The sequence below is a fragment of the Nymphaea colorata genome, chromosome 3 (assembly GCF_008831285.2).
Source record: "Nymphaea colorata isolate Beijing-Zhang1983 chromosome 3, ASM883128v2, whole genome shotgun sequence".
Classification (NCBI taxonomy): Eukaryota; Viridiplantae; Streptophyta; class Magnoliopsida; order Nymphaeales; family Nymphaeaceae; genus Nymphaea; species Nymphaea colorata.
In genome coordinates this window covers 17,539,791-17,561,154 of record NC_045140.1, presented here as the reverse complement: position 1 = coordinate 17,561,154, position 21,364 = coordinate 17,539,791, and the positions used below count along the sequence as shown (strand labels likewise).

The following is a 21,364-nucleotide window of genomic DNA, read 5'->3' as shown; positions in this document are numbered from 1 at the left end:
GCACGAAACGTATTCATAGAAGGCCAGATATTTTTGGCTCCTAGAGAGTTCGGATCCACACACTGCATGGTCCTACTAAACCTGAAGAAGTTTCCTGCTCCAATACGCCTTTTGTCTCTCAATGAATCTCCCTACCCTAAATAGGTAGATGGAGACATTTCCAGATGCTTTATTCTTGAACTCATTTGATTTTTCAACTTTTTCCCATTATTCCGGAAAGAATCTCAAGTTCTACAGTTTCCTGATACAGTTGACAAGTAAAGGCATGCTTGTTCTTAAATTTAGGTTCAGATGTAAGTAAATATGGCGGCAAAATATATTTGCATTTGTGTTTTTAAAAACTTGTAGCTTATGATGCTCTCACAGTCTCAAGATTGAGAAGAAGAAAAGAAACAAGCTCGCAAGAATACAAAGATCTACGTGATCGGGAAGGAGGGGTTCGACATAATCCTCCCCACTATTCCAAAAAGAGGCAAATACAAAATAAGCTGGCTTTCTGTAAACATAAAAGTCTAAGCCAATCAAATTGCGATCAGTCCCTACAATCCTTCAGCATATAATTCAGTTATAGGGCTACGAATATACGTACAGGAAAGAACCAAATAATTTATACATGGAAAACATAAATAATTTATACATGGAAAACATAAAATTTACGCCCACATTTTTTTTCACAATAAAGAATCGAATTTGCTTCCCATTACTAGATATTCTGCCGGACGAAATGGGAGTGCTGTGAAAAGCGCACAAGTTCCGATGAACTCACAGAAATCTGCATAAACCAACGGACGATTTCGCGCCACACCGGCGACCGACCGCCTGTGGAGCTCGGGACCATAGAACCAGTGAGGCCGTCGAAGAGCAGGTGGTGCCACGTACGGCTCTGTTCCCGCCACGCCTTTCGCGTTCTCCTATTCAATCCCGAGACCAAGTGGGGGGAGGTAACGGCCCCACGTTAGCGCGGGCCCCACTGATTGTTCGGCGGCGGGGCATCGTCTGGCGCCTACCAACGAATCTTGCGTGTACGCTTCTACCAGGCGGGAGAGATTGCCCCTTTATCCTTAGGAAATTACAGTTATTGTTCAGATCATGCGATTCGCATTTCTTTCTTATAAATGAAATTCAATTAAATATCGTGTATTTCAACTTCGCAATTATGTCGGCTTCGGTAGCGATGTTAATGTTATGATAGCGTTTCTTTTTTCAGGTGAAATCGGGAAAATATCGGTACTCGCTCCAATGAGCGGTAGTGGTCTTTCTTAACCCAGATAATGGGAGTAACGGGAATGGTCTTCTTGTGATTTGTTACCGAATTAAGGGTTAAGAATAGTGTTGCCGAAGGCGGGGTAGGAACCGCCGGTTTATACCTTTCTTTTCTTGTTTTTTTGTTGACTTGCGGTGTTTCAAATTCGTTCTTTTTTTCTGTCGCTCGATGACTCTCTGTCGAGTGTGAGCCAGAAGCGAGAAGCTTTTGTTGGCAACCAGAAAAGAAGGTACGCTTTCCGTCTCTCTTTTTCTCAATTCGAGGCCTTCGAATGCACTTAGCCAAGTGAGTTTCGGTTCCCTTCTAATCTTTATCGAGTTGATCGCAGTGAGGTTCTTTTGGTAATTCGTCGGTCCTGTTTAGAGTTTCTGCTTCATCGATGCGGTTTCGGTGTCTCGGCCTTTTTCGTTGGCGAATTTTGTCCATGGCTGAAACAAGCAAGAATTCGACTCACTCTTTTGCTCGTTAGTAGCGTTTTCTTGCTCTTCTGATTCATTTTCCTCTTTATTCTCTTCAAATTGTTCCGTTGTTGGAATTTCGTCTCAGTATCTGGTCTGCTGCCTCGGAGATGTTGTTGACGGAAACGTAATTCTGGCTTGTGTTGTTTGCAATTTTACGCATTTCTTTGGTTTGGTGGATTTTGACTGGATGTATATATATGTGGCTAGGCATTTTAACTGGAAGAAGAATGCGTAGTACCAGACGGCGATTTTGACGTGTCTAACCAGTTATACCTATTTTTAGTTTTTGAACTATTTTTCTTTCTGAATTTATCATATGGATGTGTTCTTCATAGCCAAAATATTACAAATACACACATGACATTTCTTTAACGGATAGATAAGAATTTGTGACAGTTAACGAATAGTTTTAGCTAATAGAACTCGTCCTACATGTGCAAACAATATGTTTTTTTGCCAATTTCCGTGGTTTAATAAAATCTGTATAATTGGTTTGTCTGAATAACAACACACACACACACACACACACGTATCATATCATATCACTTCTTAATTTTGTTACTGATCAATGTGATCTTATTGCAGCTAAATAAAATTGCAATGGCAGCAGTACTAGCTTCTTGTGGCTGTTACTGCTACCATGGGTTTGTAGGTCAAGGAAGAGATGCAGATATTAGCTTTTCCAATTCAGTTTCATCTGGGAAGTTCAAAGCTTCGAAAGAGGTTGTCTATAATGTCACCGAGACATGGAGAAATTCAGTGGTCTTGGCTGAAATAAGGCAGGCAGGGTCTAGCAAGTCAGATGCTTCCTGGATGGAAACAAATGGGAGTCCTTCTAAGATGCGCCCTGTTCAGGAAGTAATGAAAAACAGGAGCTCTACTTCATCCAAAGGTGTGACCTTGAACGGCCGAAAAAATGGAGCTTACAACATGACCTTGGTCAAAGAGAAACCTTCTCTCGCTCTGGTTAAACAGCCAAAACCCGTGGATAGCAAACAGTCTTCATTTGCAGATGACTTAAGGGTACTTCCATCTGATGAAGGTTTTAGCTGGGCTAAAGATGACTATAATGCTTGGCAAAGGAGTGCGGATGTATGGGCATTTGTTCTCTCTTTGCGTGGTCGTGTATTTTTTGACAATGCCAAGTGGACATATGTTGGTGGCTTCAGCGAGGACAAACAAGTATATTTCTTGTCCCTTATGTTTTATTATGCTTGACCAAACTAAATGGCATGCCGTTAGACCTGGTTCCTTTCTTTCTTTTCTCTCCCTAGTGAAGGTTACTGCTTCTCCTGACAATAAGCCATTAAACTTTGTTGCTTGATCAAAATGGAAATCTAAGAATTTCTTTTGTTCTGTTCAAGATAGGAACTTATTTAACGAAGCTTGTTTTGAAAATGTGACAGGCCACTCGTTCAGTATGTTGGGCTGTAGGGTTCAAAGAGTGCATCTTTAAACAAATATCTTTTCTATCTATATTGAAAACATAGTTTACCTTTTCTCTTTAGAAGTAGGTTTCAAAGAGTGCATCTTTAGATATTTTCTGTGTTTGTTGTTGAAGCATTGGTTGAATCTCACTCTTTCCGTTGGTTAAATTTGTTCATTTCGTTTAACTTGAAAATTGAATTTGCATAATGGCAGTATGAAACTATTCTAATATATTTACAGTGTAAAATAAAATGGAAGTTTATGATTTTCTATTTATTTCATTTGGGGGGACCAAATCACTTTGCTTGTAGAAATCCAGGAGGAGGAGTACAGCCTCATGGTTAAGAGAAAGGGTACTGCAGCTTGGACCAACTTTCATTAAACTGGGGCAGTTATCATCAACAAGGTCTGACTTGTTCCCGAAGGAATTTGTTGAGGAGCTGGCCAAGTTGCAGGTAATCGTCTTTTGTCTTGTGCTCATTTAAATATCGAATCCTGCAAACATGGGGGCTTTTCTTGGATCTCATTTTTTAGTTCCTATAGAAAAAGAAACAACACCATGTACTTGAGGAAGTATTTTTAGGAAATAGTATAAAAGCTTCACTCCAACCATGTAAATTTTGCTGCAAATGTTGGGAAATGAATAGCATAAAATGGGAATCTTGTAAGCTTCCAGTGTCTTTTAGTTTTGAAATGCATGCTTAAAGAGATAAATTAGCTAGATTTGACTGATGAATACCCTAAATTCCTTGTTTGGACTGCGTCACTGCAGGATCGAGTGCCAGCATTCTCACCAAAAAAAGCAAGGGATTTTATTCAACGCGAGTTAGGGGCTCCTGTTGATGAAATATTCAGGGAATTTGATGATCAACCAATAGCTGCAGCTAGTCTTGGTCAGGTGCTTTTTCTTAATATTGTGGCTTTCTTTTTGTCCTCTTTGTACAGCCACAGTAATTTGTAATACAGCTTTTGATCACAAAAGTTATGCGTTAATATCTTGGTAATCTAGTCTAGTGTTTATGCAACCCATGCTCTTCCTTTTCTGCAGTTCATCGGCATATTCTGATACAGTGTATGAAACTGAGTGTTAACTTTCCAGTTTGCTTGAGCATCATATACATGGTCTGTTAATTGCTTTCATTCCATTTCATCAGTATTTATGTACTTGTCTGATGTTTGTTTCATGTTGAAAGCTGAATTACACTGTTCGAGCCTTCGAGGGCAGCACTATCTTCAGCTTATGCTCAAGTTTGAGAGATTTATATTTCCTTTCTTTTTTACCTCTTTGATGGGATCAAAGTTGAACCTGCAATCTCTCCGTTAAATGCCGAACACAGTATCATCCATGGATGGAAAAAAATCACATTTTTAGGCTTATTTCTTGAACATAATAACTTCTATCCGTAGCTCAAGCATAGCAACTTGGTGCACCTATTAATGGGTTTGGGCCTTATTGAGGGACCAACAGCTGAGATTAAAGAAGATACTTCAAGCTAAACTCAGTTTAACTTCGCCACATGGGCCATATGGGTTATTACTTGCTTCTCTTTGCTTTTTCAAGCGCATCTTTTTTCGTGTGTAGTGCAGAATTGCATGGCATTTATTTCATGGAATTTCTGTTGTTAGTTTTATTTTCTCATTAGTTTCTTGCTGACAGAAATTTGTCATATTGGATTAATAGGTACACCGTGCCATACTACACAATGGTGAAATGGTTGTTATCAAAGTTCAAAGGCCTGGTTTGAAGAAACTTTTTGATATTGATTTGAGTAAGTATTTGAAGTGTGAACTCCTCCTATCACTTATATATGTAAATAGAACTTCATTTCAACCTGCTATTTTGTATTCCCAAATTTCGTACTCAGTTTTGTTTCTCATATAAGCTAAATTTTGTAAGCAACTAAACATACAATGGCTGCATTATGTTTTTTGGTGCTTATTGTTTGCCTCTTTGATGGAAGACATATGCATTAAATGCAATGCTTATCACTTAAAGCAACTGAATTTACTTTAATTTCTTATTGGTTTTCTAGGAAATATTTTGCTTTTCGTGATTAAATCTACTCTGCTTGAAAGGATATGCATCTTTCAAGTTATTGTGTTTCAAAGGTTAAGAATTTATGTACTTTCTTTTTTGCATACTGTTTTCGCCTTTTATGGTTTTATCATATCCTTTTTCTTGGTAAGCACTCTCTTTTCATTCAATAAAATTGTGCTTATTTGGCCTGAATCAATATACTAATTCTCCATTGGCCTTTTCCTTATTCTGTTCTTATATGATCCTTTTAATTGTGAAACATCATATGACATATCAGAACTGCCTACTAAACCATGGCGACGATTGACATGTGCTCATATATACATTATCTTTGCCTGCTCAAGCATTAAGGAAGGGCTGATGGATGATTTTCAGCCAAAAAGGAAGCTGGTAGTGCTGGAGAACTCTTTGTTCTGTTTCTCTGTTATGAATAGTTTGCCTTGATGTTTTCTTAGGTCCTATTTATGGGCGTTCCTACCTGAAAGCAATTCGAAAAGAACATGACCGTAAATGATACCTCCGAGGCTGAGAGCACTTTACCATTGGCTCTTTGGAAATGAACAACTCTTTACTTTGTAACATTCAATATGCTATAATGATCATGGTCAAATGTGTTAAGTTGCTGCAATATTAAGAAGAGTGTGAAAAGGATCCAAATTGTAATAATAAAATGAGTTTGACTATAGATTAGCAGGATTTTTGCTCCCTCAATAATGCCTAGTTATTGTATCCCCTGAGAATGAACATGCCCTTAAAAATGTGAAATATATCTAACATATATGAAGTTGAGGTTCATGCATGGTCAGGTCCTTTTGACTCTGTTCCTCGTATTTTTTACCATGTCATCTTGGGTGTGTAGTTGTGAATGTACTTGCCTGTAACTCTGTTTATTTTTGCCTTCAAAAGTAATTCTCGACAAGTATCTTTCTGCTTTCTACTTGTTCCATTGATGTTCCCTAATTTCTAAAGTAATCTACATTTACCTGATCTAACAAAATCATGCTTTAACGAAAGTGACACTGTTTGGAAACTAGAGTTTACATTGGTTGCATTGACATCTGCACTTCATTACCTTTTTAGTGTGTGGATGTGCTTTTTATTGGAATTGGTAGAATTATACTTTTTTTTGTGTTTGAGTTTTTCAGGAAACTTGAAGTTGATTGCAGAATATTTTCAAAATAGTGAAACTTTTGGAGGTGCTTCAAAAGATTGGATTGGTATCTATGAAGAATGTTCAAAGTAAGTATATTTTTAGCCTTTTGTTCAAAGGAAACTTCTCTGTTTCCTTTTATGTAGTTAAAAACTAGGACCTATATTCATTGTTTTTTTTAAAGTATAAGAACCAAAGGAAGGACTGTAGACCTTTGTTTTGTAAAATAGGAAAGAAAAACCAACAGTGAGTTCGTCTAGGTGATCTTTGTTTCTGCATTTTGTGCTGGATCAGTCTGATTTTAACTTTTAAAACTGTTGTTTCAGTCAAAATCTAAAACAAGATCTCAGGAACCAATTTTGGTAACCAGATAATTTTCATGCTGTTCCTTTTACTTTTGAGCAATAGCAGGTACAAAATCAGAAATAACTGAAAATACATTGTCCAGAAAATGTACTCACAATGAAAAAGTTGGAGATTGGTGATTAACTATAATGACAAGAGTTCCTAGGTGCTGGAAACAGGTTTAGTGTCTTTTGACTGTGTTAGAATATATTGTATTGGGAACCGGGTCCATATCTGGACCCGGTCCTATGGGGCATAGATACCGAGGCGGGCTCGGTACCCTAGGCGGCACTCTTTCTCTCCCTCCTATATATTCTTCACTTACATGTAATCGTTGAGTTAAGTGAATATTATTTTCTCTCTCCTAGGGTTGCGGTTTGCCCCTAGGTCAGAGCTTTCCCGTGGTTTTTCACCTCTTTCTGAGGTTTTCCACGTATATTGTGTGTTCTTTCTCTGCTCTCTCCTTGTGGTTCGTGTTTCTACATGGTATCAGAGCCACCGCGTGTGAGATCGTTGGTGTGCAAGTAGTGTTTTTTCCGCCGTTCACGTGCCGCCTCCGTTGCCGTTTCCAGCACCGCCGCCGACACTGTTCCCAGCGCCGCTGCTGTTGCTGTTTTCAGTGCTGACGCCGTCCAGGAAAGCCGCCGCCGTCCATCGTTCCCAGCGCCGCCGTCGTTTTTCCGCCGCCCAGGAACGCCGCCGCCGTCGTTCCCAGCGCTGCCCTGCCGCCGTCGCTGCTCCCAGCGCCACCGTCGCCTGGGTTATCTCTGCTGCTCCCAGCGCTGCCCTGCCCTGCCGCCGTTGCCTGGGTTATCTGCGCCGCCGCCGGGTGTCTTGTTTCCGCCGCCGTGGGTTGTGCCCTCTCTGCCGCCGGTTGTGACCTTCTTCGGGGATTGCGATGGCTGACGCAGCGATGCCCAAGCTTGATGATGCCCTCGACACGGGCAGCAATACCAAGGGTGAGAACTTGCCTGTTCATGTCACCTCCATTCGGCTGAACAAGGATAACTATCTCTTGTGGTCTGCTGCCCTAGAAATCGGGATTACTAGTCGTGGTCGCCTGCACTATATCACTGGGGAGAAGCCTGCACCTTCTAAAACTGATTCGCAATGGCCGACCTGGGCGTTGGAGGATAGTCAGGTTAAAGTATGGATTATTAGTTCGGTTTCCGCAGATATTCAGCCTTTGATCTTGCGTAAATCGACGGCGTATGATATGTGGACTGTTCTTGCACGTATGTATGGTCGTAAGAAGCGTGTTTTACGTGCCTATCAAATCAAACGTAGCATATATGCTCTTAAACATGGTGATTTATCTGTTGCCTCCTTCTATGCCGCCCTGAAGACCAAATGGGAGGAACTTGACTATCATGTGAATGATGACTGGAAATGTGGTGTAGATCATGCCCTGTATTGGGAAAAGGAATGGATGGACCGCACCTTTATCTTCCTTGGAGGCCTGCGTGATGAGTTTGAAACCATTCGAAGCCAGATTCTTAACTGTGATGAGATTCCTGGAATCGAAGAGGTGTATGCCCGTATTGAGTCTGAGGAGCAACGGCGCCAGATTATGCATATTGACTCCCATCAGGGGAGTTCTCCAGCAGCCTTTGTGAGCCATACTTCAGGGACGGGGCAGCGTCCTACTCGACGATGCAGCCATTGCAACAAAGTGGGTCATTCTGTTGATTTTTGTTGGGATCTTCATCCTGAGAAGCGTCTCGTCCGAGGTCATCCTCCTCCTCATCGCCGTGCTTCTTTTGTACCAGAGCCTAGCCCGGGGTCGTCCAATGTTGCCAAATCCAAGCTCTCCTCAGATCAACTTAGAGAGTTGCAAGCCTACATTAGTCGGTTGTCTACCCAGGATGATGCTTCTACTTCTGAGGGGGCTAAGTTAGCCCAGGCTCTGGTTGCTACTAGTGATCAAGGTAATTCTCCTCTCGGTGATTGGATTGTTGACAGTGGGGCTACTCATCATATGACAGGGGACCCTACGATGTTTCAAGAGTACAAGTTGACCTCTGGGCAGCAGCGTGTGTCTATGGCTGATGGTTCTTCTATCTCTGTGGCTGGAAAAGGGAGTTTATCACTACTGAACAAATATTGTCTTCATAATGCCCTGCATGTTCTCAATATTCCCGTAAATTTGTTATCTGTCAGCAGTATTACTAAAGAGCTAAACTGTAATCTAATTTTCTCTGCTGATCGTTGTTTCCTGCAGGACTTGGGGACGGGGCAGAAGATTGGGATTGGTTCGGCTATTGATGGGCTCTACAGACTGCCCGTTCGAGTTGCTTCTGCTTTGATTTCAGCCACCAGTGGACAGTTGCCTGGCGTGGAGGCCAGATCCGTCATTATGCGTTGGCATGAGAGACTTGGTCATCTTTCATTCCAGTTGCTTAGAAAGTTGTTTCCTAGGATGTTTCATTCTGTTTCTTTGGACACCTTCGCATGTGAAGTGTGTCAGTTGTCTAAGCATGTTAGGGCCTCGTACCCTATTTCGTTCAATAAAGCCAACCGTCCTTTTGCTTTGGTTCACTCTGATGTTTGGGGTCCTTCGGGAGTACCCACTTGTCGTGGCTTTCACTATTTTATGACTCGTATTGATGACTACTCCCGGTGTACGTTCGTGTATCTGTTGAAAGAACGTAGTGAAGTTCCCGACATTGTCAAAAACTTTGTGGCATTTGTCGAAACTCAATTGCAGACCACTGTTCAGGCCTTCCGTACTGACAATGCCCGAGAGTATGTCTCTCAATCCTTTGATGACTTCTTGCGCAGCAAGGGTATTATTCATGAAACATCCTGTAGCTACACCCCTCCTCAGAATGGCGTGGCTGAAAGAAAAAACCGTCATTTGTTAAATGTTACCCGGGCAATTATGTTTCAACGTCATGTCCCTAAGAGGTACTGGGGGGACACACTTCTCACTAGTGCTCACCTTTATCAACCGTATGCCTACTCGTGTGTTGGATGGTCATTCCCCTTATTCTGTGTTGTGGCCCACTCAGAATCCCTGGCCTTTAACCCCTCGAGTGTTTGGGTGTGTTTGTTTTGTCCATGATCATAGTCCCACTCTCAAGAAACTTGATCCTCGATCCATCAAAGCAGTCTTTTTGGGATATTCCTCCACCCAGAAGGGATACAGGTGTGTTGACCCTAGCACTTCCAGAGTATATGTCTCCAGGGATGTGACCTTTCATGAACATGAGGCATACTTTCCTGCGAATCCTCTTCAGGGGGAGTGTCTAGGTGACAGAAGGGAAGAGTATTCTTCGCATCAGTTGATTCAGTTCATGGATTTCTTGGATTATACGGTGAGTTCTCCAAGTGTGGAAGACATTGTCAGTGAAGACAGAGACAGTCAGATGGAGGGGGGCCCTGTGGAAGAACAGTCTCGAGATCACCTATTTGGTCAGGTTTACAGCAGAAAGAAGAAAGATGTTGATGTTACCAATCCCAATCTTCCCAATCTTGTGACCTCCCCGGATGATCCAAGTCCAATGAATGAAGAACTTCCCATAGCTCTGCGCAAGGGCACCAGGTCATGTACTTCTCATCCTATTCAGAGATTTGTTTCATATGCAAAACTCAGTAAAGACTACAAGTGCTTTGTTACCTCTTTATCTATGGCTGTTATTCCCAGGTCAGTGGAAGATGCAAGGAAGGATCCTAAATGGCTACAGGCCATGACAGAAGAGATGGACGCCCTGGAAAAGAACAATACGTGGGAGGTTGTTGATATCCCCAAGGGAACTCACTTAGTTGGCTCCAAGTGGGTGTTTAATGTGAAGTACAAACCTGATGGCACTGTAGAACGCTATAAAGCTCGTCTTGTTGCTAAAGGGTTTAGTCAGAAATATGGGATTGACTATCTTGAGACGTTTGCTCCCATGGCGAAACTGAAGACCGTAAGGGTCATCTTAGCTCTTGCAGTGCAAAAGAAGTGGAGCATGGACCAACTTGATGTAAAGAACGCCTTGTTGAATGGTCACCTTGAGGAAGAAGTCTATATGAGCATGCCGCCTGGGTATGCTCGGAACGGGAAGTGTTGCTATCTCAAGAAAGCTTTGTATGGTCTCAAGCAATCCCCTAGAGCTTGGTTTGAAAGACTAAGGGTTGTAATGAAGACTAATGGGTATAAACAGGGAAATGGTGATCACACCCTCTTCATCAAGCAGAGAAATGGTCTGGTGAGCCTTTTACTTGTATATGTTGATGATATGATTGTCACAGGTGACGACGAGGGGGAGAAAAGGAAGATGAAAGAAATGTTAGCTGCAGAATTCGATCTCAAAGATCTGGGTAAACTAAGGTATTTCTTGGGGATTGAGATCGCGCGATCTGAGACTGGGCTTGTTATGAGCCAAAGAAAATACACGTTGGATCTTCTAAAAGAGACATGTAAACTGGGATGCAGGCCCTTTCTTACCCCAATGGAGTCTGGCACAAGGATAAGTATCAAATCTGAGACTATCTTGGATGAGGAAGGAAAAGGGAGGTATCAGCGTCTGGTTGGTAAACTTATTTATCTCACTCTTACTCGCCCAGATATTACGTATGCTGTGGGTGTGTTAAGTCAGTTTATGCATGCCCCTACTGATTGTCATTGGAAAAGTGCTGAAAGAGTATTGGGATACTTAAAAAATGACCCAGGGAAAGGACTACTCTACACTCGACAAGATCAACTAAGCATTGAAGGGTACTCTGACGCCGACTGGGCAGGATGCACAGATACTAGGAGGTCTACCACAGGATACTGCATATTTCTTGGAGGTAACCTTGTGGTATGGGGAAGTAAACGTCAAGAAGTTTGTTCCAGGTCCAATGCTGAGGCTGAATACAGGGCGGTTGCTATGGGGGTTACAGAGATGTTATGGCTCAAAATTCTTTTAGCAGATATTGGGGTTAAAATGGAAGAGAAGATGAGGATGTATTGTGACAACAAGTCTGCGATTAACTTGGCAAACAATCCGGTCATGCACGACATGACCAAACATGTCTAGATCGATCGTCACTTCATACGGGAACGCATAGATTCAAAGGAGTTGATTCTGCCCTATATGAAGTCTGAAGATCAAGTTGCGGATGTCTTAACTAAGTCTTTATGTACATCTCAATTTGAGAAAAATGTTAGCAAGCTTGGCATGTTTGACATGTATGCCAAGCTTGAGGGAGAGTGTTAGAATATATTGTATTGGGAACCGGGTCCATATCTGGACCCGGTCCTATGGGGCATGGATACCGAGGCGGGCTCGGTACCCTAGGCGGCACTCTTTCTCTCCCTCCTATATATTCTTCACTTACATGTAATCGTTGAGTTAAGTGAATATTATTTTCTCTCTCCTAGGGTTGCGGTTTGCCCCTAGGTCAGAGCTTCCCCGTGGTTTTTCACCTCTTTCTGAGGTTTTCCACGTATATTGTGTGTTCTTTCTCTGCTCTCTCCTTGTGGTTCGTGTTTCTACAGACTGGTTGAAGGATGAATTGTAAAGTTATAATTTTCTCAATGACGAGTATGAAAGGCGAAAGCTAATTTTGTTGTCTTGAAAATCAATATTTTGAATCTGCAAGGAGTATGAAAATTCAGGGGATTAGTCTTTGAAGAACAAGTTATGCCTTATGCATCTCGATGTGAGGGGGAATCAGTCAATTAAGACCTATAATAGCACTATAGCAGTATTTTCATAACTATTCATTCGATTGTCTAGCGGCGTAATATGTCTCTACTGTTTATTATTTTGATGTATTTTACTTGTTTCATCATGCTGGCATGATTCGTTAAGTTCTCACTTGAAAATGGTTTCTTCCAGTAATACCTTGTTGTTGTTTGAGCATGAATAGATCTTAATTGTTGTTCCTTTTGTTTGAGACTTTTTGATGGAATGCCAGCATTTTCATCTCTATCTCTTTTCCTTGTGTGTATTGGTTCCTGAATGCATTGATTTGTACTAAGAAAAGGAGAATACGAGTGCCCAAAAGAATGGAGCAACTTTGATGAATCATAAGTTAAATTCAGTTAACAAGTAAACCAAAATAAAGTGTCAATTGATTTTATTGAATTACATAATTAAATAGGTGTCAACCTCACCTATTATTTGAATGAGATACCATCTGGAATATTCTTCTTGGATGTTACAGTAATTGAAAATTGAGCAAGTAGAAAAATTATCTTTAGTTGGTTTCAAAGTGAAATTGATTGGCTAGATCTACTCCAAAGTTTAGAGCCCTCTGAAATACTTATTGAAACGGATAACTTCACCAAGTAAAACCTGATTGTCGGAAATAAATTTTCAGGATTTTGTATGAAGAGATTGATTACATCAACGAAGGGAAGAATGCTGACAAGTTTCGCCGGGATTTTCGGAATGTAAAGTGGGTCCGGGTCCCTGTATGTGTCTAATCTATTTGGCTTTATTTTTTAATTTTCGAACTTCTGGGCTGTTATTGTATTTATAAGCTTCTTCAAAGTGACAGTTAAAATATTTTCACTGTGGAATGAAAGTTGGTAGCCCTTTCTTCTATTATCAATTGATAACAGCTGGGATACTTTCTTGTAGAGAATATTCTGGGATTACACTTCCACAAAGGTGTTGACTTTGGAGTATGTTCCAGGTTAGTATTCAAAGATTAGTGCAAACAAGAATCCCTTCAGTTTATGGTTTTCTGCTAGATATCATCGCGAATATTTTGTCCATCTGTAATACTATCTGTAGCACATATTGTAAATTACAAATGCCCATGTTTTGATGACATCAGGTTAACTTGTGACAGTATAATGGTTACAGGAATTAAGATAAATAACTTAGAACTGCTAGATGTCCAAGGTATTAACCGTTCTCAGATATCATCACGTGCAACAGAGGCATACTTGATACAGGTCAGGACATTTGTTTCTCATAATGAATTTAATTATCTAGCTTAGAGTAGCCTTTAGTTTCATATTGAAATGCAATGATTCTATAATTGATAATTTCCATAATTCAAAAGTACACATGGTTTTATATCGTTCAGCCAGTTCTACAGATGGTTGCATGAGATCGATAAATTTTACCTTGTACATGAAATTTAGCATCACCTATAGCATGAATAGCAACCGCTTATTTTGAAAGCTTGTCTACTTGCATGTATTCATTCTTTTGCCACAGACACTATTCTTGTTTAGAAATATTGTGACATTCAAATCAAAGATTTTTCTAACTTGAAGGATTTTGGAAATATTCTAAAAATTTGAAAACATCTCTTAACTTGATTTTGCTAAAATGTTATCGTAACTTGAAAATCTTGATATTGTCTTAAAAGATTGAAAGGTGTGCTATATAAAATTGCTTATTAAGGAAAACATGTGTAACTACCCGACCCACTCCCAGGTTCGGGCGCTTGGTCTCATGGATCCCAACGCCCCCCTAGCAGTTTCGGTTCCAACTTGAAAAGGCTAGGAATCAGGACAACTAACTACTTAACAATCCCCTTTATAACTCTTTCAAGATCCCTCACAATATCCAATACCAGACTAAACTTTTGGGGTGTTACAATTCACCCTCTTTAAGACACACGTATGCAGGTGTGGTACCCAAGTCCTAGTGTTGAATTGTGGTTTGATACCACTGCAACGACCTGACCCACTTTCGGGCTCGGGAGCTTGGTTTGACGGATCCCAACCCACCCCCTAGCAGTTCCAATTCCTGCCCAAAAGAGCTAGGAACCAGGACAACTAACCATTTAAGTCCCTCAAGATCCCTTGCAATCTTTAATACGGTACTAAACTTTTAGGGTGTTACTAGATGGCTGTGACTACATAGTGGGAAAGAAAAAGAAAGAAAAAAGCCACACTCAACAAAATCATAGCATATATACATTTATTGTAAGTTGATTGACTACTTATTGGTTGGGGATGGAAACTATGTTGGCCAGAGGACTAGGTGTTAGAGACCCTTGAGAAAGCCTAGTCGAGGACTATTTGGTGGCTGACGTATCTTATTTTGACTAGTTCTTGGATGAAATAAAGAAAAATAAGCAGGTGAGGAGGAAGACCAACAAAGGCAAAAGCCTAGCTTTCCAACATAGGGAGACAAATCTATTGTTTAACTAAGATGTTGAATAAGTTAGTGTCTGTTTAGTCGAATAAATAAACCTTTAAAATCTTTGTCCTGTAGACAAGGGCATAGGTGGGACATGGTATGGATATTCATGGTGTGACACTAGATGTTTGTAGAACTTGGATGCAGTTTACAGGTTGTAACCTTGTTATACTTTAGCATTCATGCTAATGGGCATAATTCCTAATTTAAATAATAAAGCATGAATATCATCCCAAGCACAACCCCTAAGGAAGTATTCTACAATTTTTTATTAAAAACATTATTGGTAGGAAATTTATGAAAAAAATAGCACAGGTGAATAGATTAGACCATCAGAATCATAGAAAGGGAGAGAATGAACTGTGTTGGGTGTTCAAGACTGGCTTAAACATACATAATGTATGTTATGACTTGTTCAATTGCTTTGCCATGTTGACATGATAGTGTCCATGATAATCTTCTATTAGTAGTTATGAAATGTTGGCATTTTAACATATGAACCAGGCTAGTTTACATATGGAACTGCACATATTTTGTTGATTTTTCAGTTTCAGTAATAGAATGTTAGATGAACGCCTATTTTTATTTGCTTCATCCTTGTTAAGTCTGGGCATCGGGTCGGCCCGGCCTGGCCCGATAAGGATCCGGGCTTGGGCCGGAAACTCGGGCCTGGGCCCAACCTGACCATTCAAACCCGAGCCTGAGCCCGGCCTGATTAAATTAAAAAATATTTTTAATATAAAATAATATATAAATGTATTAATTGTAATAAAATATTATATTTATATATAAAAATTAATAAAGTAAATATTAAAGGAACATTATTGGGCCCGCCCGGGCTTATCGGGCCCATCTGAGCTGGCATGGTGCCCCTTTTTTTGGGCCCGAGTCGGGCCGGGTACCGGGTACCGACTACCCCCCGGCGGCCAGGCCTGGTGCCCAGCCTTAATCCTTGTGCGAAACAGAAAAAATATTTGTGATGTAAGATTAACTGTAAGTCAAATGAAAGCTATCGTCCTACATTCTATTTAACAGTAAACAATCACAGTGACAAAATTTCAGTCTTCATCAACTTCTCTTTACTGTTTTTGGTGTTTCATTTTCTTTACGTTGATAAATAACTAGCTTTAGTCAACTAACTCATTAAATTTCTGTGAATATCTTTGTCTAGGACAAAAAATTATCTCTTACAGACTGTATCATTTGATGATGCATTTTTATGCAGATACTTAAAACTGGTTTTTTCCATGCTGATCCTCATCCTGGTAATCTTGCTGTGGACAAAGATGGATCACTTATCTACTATGATTTTGGCATGATGGGAGAAATAAAATTGTTCACGCGAGAGAGACTACTGGAGTTATTTTATGCTGTTTATGAAAAAGATGCAAAGAAGGTACAGAAATTTTGATCTTTAACTTACATTTCCTACAACTGCTCTACACATCTTTGAATTTACAGCTCAGTTGTTCCTGAGCCATTTGTGTCCATAATGCATGTGATGATAGGATAAATTATACTTTTGATGTGTTTTAAGCTCTTCTGCTGTCAAATGCTGCTGTCCATTTGGCACTTTTTTATAATTTTTTCTTTTGTAGGTTATAAAGTGCCTCGTTGACCTAGGCGCACTAAAACCCACTGGAGACATGTCTTCGGTATGTCCTATTATTTGTTTTATGGTGTTGGTTTTAATTTGTTTGGATGAAAAATGATTTGACGTTGGCATAAATTTGTCATTCAAGTACTGCTATCTGAATGTTCATTGTTTGAAAAATGAGATCTCAGGTGAAAAGATCTGTTCAGTTTTTCCTAGACAATTTGTTAAACCAGAGGCCTGATCAGGAGACGACTTTCACTGCAATTGGTGAGGTAAGTACTTGAATTGAATCCAATTAGGATCAGAATAAGTAAAACAATTTATTCCACACCACATTTGAAAGTTAGAGCTGCTGTTGTTTCTTTTCATGTTGAGAAGTTTCCCTTTTCCTTGGCAAGGTTTGTTTTGTCAATTTAGACCGCTTGTGCAGGATCGGTAACGTTGGTCCTTAAGCAGTTCAGTAACAACTAACAAGTCCATATTGGAAAATGGAAGCAATGCAAGAGGTGGTGAAGCTAAACAGTGCTCAACATTTACAGATATACTAGCAAAGAAAGAAAATACCTTAATGAAACTCTAACATAATATATAATTTTGTCCTTTCAACTCAAATTACATGTGATGGCTAATCCTTGATGCCCTAGCTCGAAATCTATGTTAGGAAGATTTATGATGATTTTGGAATTTATTACGACATGCATGCTGCAGCTAGCCTCTAGATTCTGACACATTGTTAGCTAATTCTTTATAGTTTTACTGACTTCCATATTTGCACACCCTATTTATTGTTCCTACGTACTCCAACCTGTTTTGATGTTTGATTGACTTGGTCGGCAAGCATTTTGCTGCTTATACTTGAGTAGTTATAGTTTGAGAAGAGGGCTCCATACATCCTAATAAGTTAGTAACTAATGATTTGGTAGTCATGGAGGAAAAATAAGAAATTAAGTACAGTGGATAAAGAAAGTTTAAGAATCTGTAGTCTGTATGATAAAATCAAGAACTACAGCATGGTGATATTGTTCAGAGGTACAGGTGATGATCATTCATGTATTTCTTGAATTCCCTGTATCTACAGTCTACACACATTTTATGTTCTCTCTCAGTCTGTGGTGTGTGTAGAAGTGCAACTTTTGGTGTGTGAGGGTAATTTTCTCTTGGCTGACTATGCCTTTTCCACAGGATTTGTTTGCAATAGCAGTGGATCAACCTTTCCGTTTTCCTTCAACATTTACGTTTGTCTTGAGGGCATTTTCAACGCTAGAAGGTGCACCTTAGCATATCTATTCCTTTTTTGTCTCTTCGTTATGATAGTTTGAGATATTCACAAGGGTTACAAAGAGATTAGCTACTTGGCTTGTGCCCTAAGAGCAAATTGATTTTTTTTAATGATTTTCTGGATATTTCTCGCAACAAATGACATTTTGTAGATTCTTTTCTCACTTGCAGGTATTGGAAACATGTTGGATTCAGATTTTTCATTTGTCAAAGTTGCAGCTCCTTATGCACAAGTATGCATTTACTATTCTTTTATGTTTTTACTAGGTAATTTAGTAGAATTGTTTTTTGGCTAAGTATGTAATAAAATCATTTCAAACCACTGAAGTCTTTTTCACAATATGGGAACGCAGGAATTATTAGACTCTAGACAAAAGCGGGTAAATGGAGCATACCTTGTTCAAGAACTGCGGAGGCAAGCAGATGATGTAATGACTTCTATAAACTTAGTACTGTGTCTTAGTTTCAGTCACAGCCATAAATATCTTTCTTGGGTATATCTTGATGAGGTAGAACCTTAGGTTATTAATGGTTTCCAAGTAATTTTCACGAAAATGCTAGCAAGTAAAGAACTTCTCAAACAATGAAAAGGGAGAAAGCTATTTGTATTTTCAACACCTCAGAACATTTCACCCCTTATAGTTGTTGCAATTCCGTGATAAAGTCATAACATTTTCAGGCTCGTTGTTATTTGCACATTAATTGGTATAAGTTCATTTCATGTTTAGTGTATGGGCTATTGAAATATTTCAAAATGGAAATATTGAAACATGCTCGAGGTAATTATTTTGAAATTTTTACTGACTACAACAAAACTTGCCTTGGTAATATGTGAGTGCACCTCATTTTCAAGTTTCTTTTATTAAATCTGGTCGATATGGATTTACGCAGGTTGGATTTGGTTCAGATGTTTGCTATGCCAAATCTGATTAATCACATATTCTCTTAGTTCCAATTGGATGCAATGTCTGGTAGACTATTCCATAAATTGAATCAGAATCTAACTGCTAAGCTAAAATCCACATCCATATCTTCCACTGGAATTCATAAAATGGAATGGACAAACTGAGAACTGAATCTCGAGGGGAAAAAAAAAAGAATGTATCATGCAGCGCATAATTGAAATTGCAGGCGTGATGGTTAAACCGTGCTGTGCAAGTGCATGTTTGCAAGAAAGTGCTAATTGTGAAAAGTAAGCACTTAATTGGATTTTTCATTCCATATCTAGTTCAGTAAGAACTGATATTTGAAAAGTCAATGCATGCTTTGCACATCTTGCATGTATAGCGTCTGAATGGATTTTTATATAAAATTTAATTGTATCCTATTAGGTCAATTTTTTACACCAACTCAACCTGATTCTCAATTGATTCCATAGTTTTACATTAGAGACATCTGACCCAAATCCACATTGTTTACCTCTCTCCTGGTACGTCTGAGTCTTATTCTAAGACGTATGTAAGTAATTGTTTCTTCTTGACCAGTTTAATGGCCTCAACATCTGTTAATTTATCTTAGGAGAGTCTGGACACCTACATACTTCATGCACGTGATCTTTGGATTGGAAAGCTACTTTCTTCTACGCCTTTGAATATGCTTCTTCTTATGTGTTAGTGATACTAATTGTGGCTGCTGGTGTCTTCAGCATCGGAAGTTCTGCTTCTGATGCTTCTTTTAGCTTTCAGTAGTTTATGCAAGGGGTGTCGTTGGCTTTTTGTATTTCTTACTGTTTGAATTTCCAATTACTAATATTCCTTTGCCAAACTTGATTTAATTAATCTGTTGATTGTGTTGCATAGATTTATGTTTTGGCTTCCATCTTGTCCCCGGAAACCTTCTGCTTACTGCTTAGGTGTTTTTTTACAAATCATTGTTGTGGCTTCCAGATAATAAACAGCTATATTCATGCATCTGAGCAAAAGATTTGTTGAAAATGTCAAGTGAGCTGAACTGGGTTTTAAGCTGAAAACTGATGTTGGAAAATCCTAATATCACTTTCCTGGGACCCTGAAGCATTCACAAGATGGAGCTTGAGGATATGTATAATTTTGGCTACAATACTTGGTGTTATTTTGTGTTACACTTGGTATCCTCTTTTGGAGCAATTGTGTGGGTAAAGCCGCAAGACAAGTGCAGCACGATTGTGGATGTCAGTGGTTTGAAGCCTACCTAGAAGACGGAAAATTACAGTTGGGAGTTCAAGCTTATGATGATATCATTAATCATTCTTTGTCCGACATTTCTGTGTTAACTTCAATCTGATTTTAGCTGGCAGGATTTTGTTTTTCTTTATATGGATGATGGATTGGCTGAAAATTTTGGTTCTTCACTTTGTGACATACTTTATTAGAAGGTCCCTTTAGTTGACACTTGGTTAATAAAAGAGGTTCTGTTTGGTGCAGGCTAGAGCTTCCACCATCTCCATGCCTTACAGAGTTCAGCGAATAGAAGAATTTGTCAAACAACTTGAATCTGGTGATCTTAAACTTCGTGTGCGTGTACTTGAGGTATGTGCATTTTCATGTGATGAAAATATAGAGGTTCACTAGGTAAATATGCGTCTTTTATCTGCTTGTGCAAAAGAAATAACATGTTAATGCTCAGAAACGATCTGTAATCCCCTAATGTTAAGCATGTTTATCAAACCTCAGTTTGATTATCAATTGAGGGAAATTAAATAAATATAGCTTACTCTACTACCTTGCTAGGTTAATTTGTATGAGGTATTTCAAACCATATCAAGTTTGATTTATCATGTTAATTGACTAATAACACAGGCAGAAAGAGCAGCTCGAAGGGCATCAATAATGCAAATGGCCACAGTTTATACCGTGCTAGGGGGAACTCTGCTCAATGTTGGAATTAGCCTAAGCCTCCAGGGGAATCAAGTAGTTGCAAATGGATCCTTTATTGGTGCAAGTAAGTGACCCCTTTCCCTCGTTTGATGCTTTCGTATAACACACATCGATGCAAAGCCCTCCACCAATTAGGTATGGATGACAGATAATTAAAGCCAAAATCCAACTAGTACCTGAGTCCAGTTCTCTCGTCTCTTGAGGACGTCTTATAGAATTGGAAGAAGGCCACTACTCTTTGTTGAATATCCACTCAACCTTCAGTTTCTCCCTGTTAGTTTGTAGTAAATGCACTTTCTGATGTGAGTTGCTTCCTGACTTCTGCTTTGCTGGTTCTGGTCATACAGGCATCTTCATGACGTTGTTTGCTTACTCCATGCAAAGAGTGCAAAAGTTGGACAAGTTTGAGAAGATGATATAGGCTTTGCATTTTTTGTATCATTTTTTATAATATTATAAATGGCAATGAGGCATCAATTGTCACAGTGTATAGCATTGTGCCTTCTAAATTATGTAGATCACCAGCATGTCTCAGTCTGGGCGTTGCCTATCTGATTCATCTGTAAATGGAAATGAATAGGAAATTCAATGAAAATAGAAAAATTTTGTTCATATGCTGTCATGTCTGTGTACACATACATTTCGATGTTCAATGGTACGTTATCTATGTCTTCAAAGTGGTTCTAAAAATGCCAAATAAAAACATATACTTAAGCTTTATCACTTTGAAAAACGTAAATCGTGCGGCTTTCCATAAGCTTTCAAATTGAGAAGTGTTCAGTCCTACCCACACGGAAAAGGCAATAGAGATCTATATATGATATTGACCCATTTGTTTTATTCCGGCTGGGCATTAAACGTATGGCTCAT

At 39.4% G+C, this 21,364-nt stretch overlaps 1 protein-coding gene across 3 annotated transcripts; it reads left to right on the top strand.

Moving 5' to 3' along the window:
• Nucleotides 1-1,335: 1,335 nt before the first annotated feature.
• Nucleotides 1,336-21,106, top strand: LOC116251553 (protein ACTIVITY OF BC1 COMPLEX KINASE 7, chloroplastic). Of its 3 annotated transcripts, XM_031625892.2 has the most exons (19): nucleotides 1,362-1,493; nucleotides 1,593-1,728; nucleotides 2,311-2,907; nucleotides 3,465-3,608; nucleotides 3,926-4,051; nucleotides 4,835-4,922; nucleotides 6,337-6,430; nucleotides 12,981-13,074; nucleotides 13,244-13,298; nucleotides 13,472-13,563; nucleotides 15,990-16,160; nucleotides 16,363-16,419; nucleotides 16,550-16,633; nucleotides 17,544-17,628; nucleotides 17,811-17,872; nucleotides 17,993-18,067; nucleotides 20,042-20,146; nucleotides 20,417-20,558; nucleotides 20,842-21,106. In XM_031625892.2, the coding sequence occupies exons 3-19, from the start codon at nucleotides 2,326-2,328 to the stop codon at nucleotides 20,913-20,915; spliced, it is 2,130 nt and encodes a 709-aa protein (XP_031481752.1). In that variant the 5' UTR covers nucleotides 1,362-1,493; nucleotides 1,593-1,728; nucleotides 2,311-2,325; the 3' UTR covers nucleotides 20,916-21,106. The 3 variants fall into 3 exon arrangements, with proteins under 3 accessions (XP_031481750.1, XP_031481752.1, XP_031481753.1); XM_031625890.2 differs by lacking the exon at nucleotides 1,593-1,728 and having other exon boundaries at nucleotides 1,336-1,493; XM_031625893.2 differs by lacking the exon at nucleotides 1,593-1,728 and having other exon boundaries at nucleotides 1,393-1,549.
• The last annotated feature ends 258 nt before the right edge of the window (nucleotides 21,107-21,364 follow it).